Raw genomic sequence first — 10,058 nt, 5'->3', positions numbered from 1 at the left:
CTTGAGCCTGCACACATGTGACTCGCTGTTGAAGATATCGAAACCTTTGGGCTGTTCTATGTACACCTCCTCCTCAATGACTCCGTTGAGGAACGCAGTCTTCACATCCATCTGATGAATGTGCCACCCCATCTGCGCTGAGAGAGCAAGAATCGTCTGTATGGAAGAATACCTTGCAACAGGTGCAAAGGCCTCCTCATAATCGATCCCCTCTATCTGTGAAAAGCCTCGGGCAACAAATCTTGCCTTGTACTTCTCCACACTCCCGTCAGCTGCCTGCTTAACTTTGTAGATCCATCTCAAACCCACCACTGATTTCCCTTCCGGTCTAGGAACAATCTCCCATACACTGTTTCTGACAATCGAATCATACTCTTCCACCACGGCATCTACCCATGCGGGATCCTCCACAGCTTCCTTGAAAGAGGATGGCTCAGTCACAACACATTTGCTCACAAGAGCCATGTATCCAGTGTACCGATCAGGTGACTGTCTCTGCCTGCGTTGGGCTGTAGGTGGTCCTACAACTTTCTCTACATCTTGAGCCAGTCGCTCAGCTTCTGTCAAGTGCTTTCGCCCTCTGATGGTTGGCGCTGCATGAGTCGTCTCTTCCACTCCATGAACTTCGTCCTGTGGCTGATCCATGTCCTGAAGCTCATCCTTAGGAACTAATAGCTCCTCATCTGCATGCAAGTGTGGCTCCCACTCAAGTGAACACTTCATGGCTTTCTCCTCCTGAAATTTTATATCCCGTCGCACAACAGTCTTTCCATTATCTGGCAAATACACACGATAGTTGTGGGGCATATCAGTGTACCCCACAAATATCCCAACCTCCGCGGTCGGCTCCAGCTTCTTCCTGGCATCCTTCGTCACATGCATGTAAACGTTAGCACCAAAAATCCTCAAATGAGAAAGATCATGCTTCTTACCAGAATAAGCCTCCTCGAGTGTACTCATGCCAAGTATCCTATGAGGACAACGGTTCTGCACATATACTGCAGTATTGCATGCTTCCGCCCACAAGTGAAGGGGTAGGCCTTGATCATGCAACATTGCCCGTGCAGCACCCACGATTGTTCTGTTCTTCCGCTCAGCAACCCCGTTCTGCTGTGGGTTATGGGGAGCTATGAGCTCTCTTCGAATCCCTTCTGCACTGCAGAAATCCTTGAACTCGCCAGAGATGTATTCACCACCATTGTCTCTCTTAAGAGCCTTCACCTTCTTCCCTGACTCCTTCTCGACCAGTGCTTTGAACTCGCTGAACTTTGAGTATGTCTTGCTCTTCTTCTGCATGAAGAAGATCCAACACTTTCGAGAGAAATCATCAACAAAGATCACATAATACCTGTGCTTTGCTGTCGAAGCTACTGAGAAAGGTCCACACACGTCTGTGTGAATTCTCTCAAGGATCGTCATGGCGTGACTATCCTTCTCGTGAAAGGTGGCTTTCAAAAACTTTCCCAAAGTACACCCCTTGCACTAATCTGACTGCGCAAGAGTGCCTTTAGGAAGCCCAGTAGTGATCTGCTGCAGTATCTTCAAGGCTCCATGGTGAAGGTGACCCAATCTCCTGTGCCACAGCTTGCCATCATCCCGGCTCACCAATCCTTTTGCCTTGCATGCCATTGTTGCGTAGCCATCTACATGCAACTGATAAAGGTTCCTCACTCGAACCCCTATCTTTCAGGTTTCTCCAGTTGTCTTGCTGCGCAGGAAAGCCTTTCCCTCACTGAAAACATCATATCCATTGTCTTCTAACATCGCCACAGAGATAAGATTCTTCTTCAATCTTGGAACATGCATCACTTCCTTCAATACAAAGGGTTTACCAGACTCCCTCTCAAAGGAAATGGTACCGATACCGGTCGCATTGTATCTACCATCATCGCCCATCTCGATGTGCACTCCAAGATCTTTCTCCTCCAGATCAGAAAAAAAATCTCATTCTCCTGTCATGTGAAAAGACGCACCACTGTCCAAGAACCATACCGATCCCATCACACTTGATACCAAGCATGCGATCAATGAAAAATCAAGCTCAAACTGCGAGGCTAGAGCCTCTCCCACTGCAGATCCAGCAGCTTGCTTGTTCTTCTTCTTTTGCGGACAATTAGTGGCATAGTGTCCGTGCTGGTGACAGTGAAAGCACTTCACCTTCGACATGTCTTGCTTCTTGCCTTTCGCACCAGACTGAGAAGCTTTCTTGTTCTTCCCCTTCTTTGCTTTGGCATCCAAAGCGCAATTTTCTTCATTAGTTCCCTTTGATGAAGATCTGTCCCTGGTATTCCACCTGATCTCCTCTTGCACAAGATCTGACCAAAGTCTCTCCCATCCTGGCAATTTCTCCCGACCATTGACAGAGTCCTGATAGGAATGCCAACTCTTCAGAAGACCAAGGAGAGCCAAGCTCACCAAGTCCTCATCATCAACAGTCACCCCCACACTTCCCAGCTCATCCCTGCACTGAGTGAACTTCGTGAGATACTTGGGCATATTGTCTCCCTTCTCGCATTTAATGTTTCTAAGTTTATCTTTGAGCGCCAGCTTCCTCTGATTGCTCTTGCTTTGGAATAGATCTGTCAACGCTTTCCACATCAAGTATGGAGAAGCCTTTCCATGTAGGCTGGACACAATGTGATCCTTCACGCCCTCCAACAGAATCCTTTGACACTTTGTTGTCTCTTTTTGCCAAGCATCAACTTGCGCAGTATCAATAGGCTTTGGGACCTCAGCCTCTATGAACTCCTTCAGCCCATTATCATCTAACACTGCCTTAATCCTGTCCTTCCATGCAATATAGTTCGAGCTGCCCTCAAGAGCATACTCCAATCAAAATCCGTTGAAAGACATTGCCACGTTGACACCAAGAAAACACTGCTGCAAATTCGAATTCCACCAACTCAAAACTCAACCGCTTCGGATCTAGAATTCGTGAGAACAAAGTATTTCTCGTACAGAGATTGACTGTATGGGCTTTTACCGGATATCTCACCGTCCAAAGGAAGGATGAATCCAGAGGCTACTTGGCCCGATTACAGACTCTACATGAAGAAATAGAATGTAAACACTTTCTGAATAATAGATCTGATGATCAACAACTCTGATACCATGTAGAAATTTTGAATAATATGACACTTATTCACAAAGATTATCCCGATTATACACTATTGCAGAATACATGCACAATACATAACCTCCTCTACATTGATCATCAATTTAGCAGCATTAAAAACAATGAAACATTAATCGCATGCACACATTAACACAGTATGTAACCCGAGGAAAGCATACAACTGAAAACCCCACACTATCTATATATTATAATGATAGAGAACGTGTAACAATACATACTACAATACTCCTCACAAGTACTTAGTACTATTTCCACCTATTACACACAAACTAGCTCAAATCTGATGCCTCAAATCTCCTCCACTGTTTGCCTGCCTCCACTGCACAATCTTGCAAGAGAATCAATCACTTTGTGAAATCGAATTCCTTTGGTTATACTACGCAAGCCTCATGGGCAATCTCCATCCAAGCATGTGCAAATCTCATGCACAACTATAGTCACAACTGATAGCAATCTCAACCCCTAACACCTGTCTCCACTGAATTGTACATGCACTGAGTTAACTGATCTATTCTTTAGTTGCTTTATGAGTTAATAATTAGTGAATTAATTTAACAATTAATTCACATCACTCATCACTAGTCTATTTGCAGTTAGAATAAGTACAACTAGTTCAACCAAGTCAAACTGAACACAACTCCATCAACTCCACAATCAACTCCATCGAAACTCAACCACATGAGTTCTAACTGAAGTCCTGCATGCAATAGCTCAACTGACCCATAAGAAAAGCGTATTTCCTACTGACAGCTGCATGTGCCACATCTGTAGCTCAAACTGAAGTGCTCCAAGAGGATAAGATAATGTTTATAGTCCAAATATTATTATGAGATAATAATATTCGACTGTTCTACTTTTAGCCTGGCAGTCTAAAAATAGAAACTGCCCATATGTCTAAAAATAGAAGTCCATCTATTTTTACCAACATGACCAATCATCCACAAATAGCATCCTGCAACTCATAGACCATGATCCATATGTCTAAAAATAGACTTTGCGCCAAAAATACCCTGCGGGCCCACTTAGTGAAGGCGACTTCTTTCCACTAAGCTCCATCATCTTGTTGCATTCTCAACATCTCCCTCATTTTGAGGTTTCTATAGACCTCCCTGCGGCTGCGCATGAACCTAAAACAGAGGTTGCCTCTCAGAATGCAGGTGGGGCCTACTCTATCCCCGAGGCCCATCTCCCTAGCTTTACCAACAAGACTCCTGCGTGCTACAAAATTAAGCCCTATGCCCAGTGCCATTAGAATTCCCATGTGGGAAAGGAGAACTTCAAAGCAAATAGAAATGGAGAGGATACCTATCGGGTGGTAGAGGCAGAAGAAAATCCGAGCAAATTCCACCAGCCTATGCCCCCTGTGCTTCTCAATTTTGCAGTCCTCCCCCATAATTCCTTCCCTCTCCCTCAAACGAGAACCAAAGCAGGTCAACATTATGAGAGCGGAGAGATAGCTAAGAACATACCCATTAACCTTCACACACAGTCGATAGAATTGTTGTTGTTGGTGGCGCCACAGAACCAACATGTCGCTCCAGTCTCCTCGTCCACAGTCACTCCGATAGACACCAACCTTCCCTCCTTCACAGATACAAAACCCAACACTGTCTTTACTCTTGTTGCCACCTTTCTCAAAAACACGGCATGCCATCATGCAAGGGGCCACCACACCCATCACCTCAAGTGTGTGGGGGGTGGTGGTACTATACGCTGCGGTACATACCATTAATCCCTAGATTAAGTGCTTAATTGCCGGCTCACACCCCAATTAGGGTATGGTCATTTTGTTTTTTTACTTATGATAAACATGTGAATTTCTTTAACATAATTATGTTATTGAAGGGTAATTTTTTTAATCAAGCCTTTATTGGTAAGGGCTAATTTATTATGAAAACATCATTCTTAAAGAGTAGAACTTTAAACATATTGTTTTTTTTGGACTAAAAGCACAAAGATCTAAAACATAAAAAAAAAATGTATATACCAGATAAACAAAAATCCAAATTCCAACTCTCCTCATAACTATCCCTTCAAATTTAAATATGAATATAATAAAATAAACAATTAACAGATCACAATTAGTATATATATATAATTTAAATATTTTTTATTTTGGAAAGCTAATAGTTTAAAAAATCATAATTTTATATTATTTAAATTACATTATTAAATACATAAATTAATTTAACTTTTTAATTTTTTTATAAACATTACAATAATATAATTTTAATAATTAAAATTTATAATTCCAATATTTCCAGATATACATTCCTCTTAATATTTTATGAGGGTCCAAGCTAACTTTACTTTCTAGATTCATTTAATATTAGAATTTTGCGAAATTATTAAAATTGTGATTCATGTATATATTAATACTTTATGAGGATTCATGTATATATTAATACCTTATGAGGGTCCAAGCTAACTTTATTTTCTAAATTCATTTAATATTAGAATTTTGTGAAATTATTAAAATTGTGATTCATGTATATCTTAGAATTTGTGAAATTATTAGAATTGTAATTTCCATTGCTGTTTTTTCTCAAATAACCCATAGAAAATGGAAAAATTGTTCCGGGAATAAACTACAGGGGAAAACCATCAGAAATTTTGGAAAAATACAACAGCTGTAGTCAAATTTTCATATCAAATTTGCCCATTCTTTAATTAAATTTATATTTTCGACTGTGTTGGGAATGCTGACCAGTTGGTGTCGTATAATTTCACGTCATGAGCATGATTCCAGAAGGAATGTAAAGGGAACAGTTAATGGAGAAACACACAAGAATATTGCATAAATACAGACACGGTATTTCTTGTGTATACGAAATGAACAATTCGCGGGGTTTTGTCTGAGTATAGAACATCCAGGCCTGTCCCCATTTTCCAAAAGATGATACAGAGATTGACACTGTGGATCGATATGAATGTCCACTGGGTACCTGCTGCATTCACAGCCACAGCAGTTATTATTGGGCTATCAATATGGACATGGGTTTGGATGTGCAGGAGGAGAGGCAATCGAATTATTACAGCGGTACCCAAATCATGGCCCCTGCTGGGTTCGACCCTGGAGCTCACAGCTAATTTCCACCGTCTGTATGACTGGCTTACAGATTATACAATGCATTTCCCCACATTCGAAGTCAAGTACATGGGTTTTAGGCTTCTCTTCACGGTGGATCCTGCAAACATTGAGTACATTCTCAAGACCAATTTCTCCAATTATGTCAAAGTGAGTGATTCTATATGAAGTTGTGAAAAGTATGATTGTATTCAAAGATTTTGTATAATAATGTGTATGATTCTTGAATTTAAGCTCCAGTTATTGAATTAGGGCCCTGCAGCTCTCCAATTATGTCAAAGTGAGTGATTCTAAAAGAAAATTGTGTTCAAGATTTTGCATAATAATTTGTATGATTCTTGAATTTAAGCTCCAGTTATTGAATTAGGGCCCTGCAGCTCATGAGATACAATATGACTTGCTGGGTGATGGCATCTTTAATTCGGATGGAGAAATGTGGAAGCTCCAACGCAAGTCTGCCAGCCTTGAGTTTTCATCTAAGATGTTACGAGATTATAGTACATATACCTTCAGGAAATATGCACTCAAATTAGCCGTGATTTTGGAGGGACAGATAGCCCACAGTAATAACAAATTGGTAGCCAATATGCAGGTAAAGTTGTATTTTGTAGAGTGAGTCATGCTATTATGCCTTTGGCCCTATTTTACAGAGGTTCAGGGTTGTTAATTAGGATAATTTTGACCTGCAGGATCTGTTCATGCGGCTGACATTTGATTCAATATGCGAGCTGGGGTTTGGGGTTGAAATAGGTTCTCTGGATTCCTCCCTTCCAGACGTTCCATTTGCTTCGGCTTTTGACAGATCTAACGCCCTCTGCGCCTCTCGATACTTCGACCCTCTCTGGAAGCTCAAGAAACGCTTCAATTTTGGTTCTGAGTTCAAGCTGAAGCAAGACGTTAGGGTTTTGGACGATTTCACTTATGGCATTATACAGAAACGCAGAAATCTCCTGGATGTACATCAAGATGAGGTAACAACTAATTGAAAACCTATTATTTTTTATTAAAAGTTGTCATACTTCTGATGGCGGTTTTATGGCTTGGTTTGTTTCTATTTTTATTATAATTTATTGCAGGTAAAGTCTGATCTTCTGTCAAGGTTTTTTTTCATGGCCAAGGAGAATCCGGAACTCTACACCGACAAAAAATTGAGAGATGCAATTCTGAACTTTGTTATCGCGGGGCGTGATACCACTGCTGTCACTCTTTCATGGCTATTCTGGCTTCTGTCTAAGAATCCCTCTGCAGAGGACAAAATAGTGCAAGAATTGGAGGAAGTGGAGCGGTCACAAGGGGGCCTGAGAATAAAAGACCATCATGATGGATGCGATCGTTTGGAGAAATATTCACAGTTCCTAACTTATGACACGCTCAGTAAAATGCACTATTTGCATGCAGCAATCAGTGAAAGCCTACGCTTATATCCAGCTGTGCCACTGGTAAGCTTACGCTTTTAAAATCTTCTTATAATAGCTATTGTTCTGAACATCTCTAATCGAAAAGATATGTCTCATTCTTGGAATTTTAAGCCAGGTTAATGTTTGATAATGGTACGCCTGTAGTACACAGACTGAATGAAGCTAATAATATTAGTGGTGGTTTATAGGCTAGGGTTGAAGTTAAATGGGATTATAATTTCAATGGCATTATAATACCATGATTTAAGGTAAGGTTGTTAATTTATTTTATTTAATCCTTTTTTAATGGTGGTTGTCCTTTCGTTGTAATGTATTTAAGTCCAAGGACTTTTTTGACCTAGAGTTCCAACATTGACTTTCATGTCATCCGCATTTACTTTTCCACTGACATTACTTTCCAGTACCATCACGTGTGAGGCTCTTTGGGTTGTTGAATGATTTAAGTGTTGGAATTTGTTTTTTTTTTTTAATAAATTGAAAAAAACGTGATAGAGTGTTTGAATTTTGTTTTTATGGTGGAAATGGATTCAGCACCATCAAAAACTCTTCGACACCCAAAATTTTGAAACTTGAAAGTTGTAACTAGAATTTTCTAAAATTTCTACTAACAAAAAAATTCACCCATCCGACCTTGCCTTTGATATCATTTCCTGTTTCTCTTCTGTATGTGATCTATGCCAGTCCACAATAAGTGCAAGCTATGCTGTGACTTGTGAGCATTCAAATATGCATATTACAGTAATTGGAGATATAACATGATAAAGGACAAAAATAAAAGTAAAGCAATACAAGATGAAGAAGACTGGGAATAAAGCTTAATTTGTAGAGATTTTCTGTGAGGTTTTGCTTGAAAATACAAAACCAAGGGTGGCTGGGTGACAATAATGGCGACAAAATCTTTCTCTCAATACTTACAAAGGTTGAACCAGCTAAATTGTCAGTGCATTAATGCTATCAACATGGTTTCACTGCAGAATGGGAAGACTGCATTGAGTGATGACATTCTACCAGATGGCAACAAAGTTGCAAAGGGGAATGTGATCAATTATGTCCCTTATGCAATGGGAAGAATGAAAAGACTCTGGGGTGATGATGCTCAGGATTTCAAACCCGAGAGATGGCTAGATAACGAGGGTGTCTTCCAACCACAGTCCCCCTTTAAGTTCACAGCGTTTCAGGTATGTATCTATGCATCTAACCATTTAATTCTGTGAATTCCAAAACCACACAAATATTTTTCAAATTTTATGTATCTTGATATAGTGGACTTTATATATATATATATTCAGGCTGGGCCAAGGATTTGCCTGGGGAAAGACTCTGCCTACTTGCAAATGAAAATAACGGCAGCAACATTACTTCGTTTCTTCAAGTTTGAATGGGTGGCAGGTTATCGAATTGAGTACATGGTTGCTTTAACTTTACTCATGTCCCCCTCAAAAGGTTTGCCAATGGCCGTCCGTCCACGCTATTGAATCATCAATCTGACAGCAAATTATTTTTATATCCCAATGTCTGCATACATGGTAGTTTTACCACCATGAGCAGAGGTTGCATTCTGTGCAAAAAACCATAAAAGAAAGTAGAGTGGGTCCAGACTCCATGCTATGAATGTGATCGGTGTACCATGTGGCCCTCTGTGCAAATAATGGCCAATGATTACTAAAGATTGGGAGACGATAAAGACAATTCCGAGACTCTCGTGTTGTCAACAGCAGCAGTTTTGTATAGTGCGCAGTGGCCACAGACTGCTTCGGACGTACTGCCAGTCGCTTTTTGTGGTTCTCTTATTAGAGCAGACGGGACAAAACAGGCACTTTCAGGGCCTCGAAATTGCATTCAGAAATGAATTATTTGTTTGGTCTATTCTGAAATTGTAGTGTTAATCACGTAGTTTAATAATTTACTTGCTCTCTTCGTATCCAAGAATCTAAATAATTATATCCAATAATCTAGTAATGGTGCGTGCATTTAAATTACAGTAAGGAGATTGGAAGTGAAAACTAAGAAAAATATTTATTTTTACTTTTTGGATCCTTGGCTTTATATGGTTATGTTGTTATTGCCATTTTGAAATAGGTAATGTGAAATAGGAAGTGAAATATTAATACTGATTTTGTTTTCGCATTGTTGTTATTGATCGAAATGTAAGAAGAGAAAATATTTGTGTGATAGGAGAGATTTATTAAAAGTTTTATTTTTGAGTCTGGAAAATTATAATGTTTTTATATTTAATTTATTTTTTGAGTTTAGTTTTTAAGGTTATTTTACGTGTTATTTATTAAGAAATTTGAAGTTTAAGTTTTCATGACTTATTCATATTCTTGGAAGGGGTAAATTGGGTTACAGTTTGGCAATCGAAATTGACCCTGTGTCATGCAAGTATGATTCTTCTAGTAAAAAAAATCATATCTTT

The 10,058-nt window shown here is 39.7% G+C and overlaps 1 protein-coding gene across 1 annotated transcript; it reads left to right on the top strand.

Annotated features, from left to right (window-relative positions):
- The first annotated feature begins 5,708 nt into the window (after nt 1-5,708).
- Nucleotides 5,709-9,548, top strand: LOC149163258 (cytochrome P450 704B1-like). The gene is made up of 6 exons (XM_089431654.1): nt 5,709-6,374; nt 6,592-6,816; nt 6,914-7,195; nt 7,301-7,663; nt 8,617-8,820; nt 8,932-9,548. The coding sequence occupies exons 1-6, from the start codon at nt 6,033-6,035 to the stop codon at nt 9,115-9,117; spliced, it is 1,602 nt and encodes a 533-aa protein (XP_089287780.1). The 5' UTR covers nt 5,709-6,032; the 3' UTR covers nt 9,118-9,548.
- The last annotated feature ends 510 nt before the right edge of the window (nt 9,549-10,058 follow it).

Source organism: Pinus tabuliformis, chromosome 5_1 (genome assembly GCF_031772625.1).
Source record: "Pinus tabuliformis cultivar Carrire ecotype Pingquan chromosome 5_1, CPIR1, whole genome shotgun sequence".
Classification (NCBI taxonomy): domain Eukaryota; kingdom Viridiplantae; phylum Streptophyta; class Pinopsida; order Pinales; family Pinaceae; genus Pinus; species Pinus tabuliformis.
The sequence above is the reverse complement of the archived record's forward strand: the minus strand, read 5'-3'. Positions and strand labels throughout refer to the sequence as shown.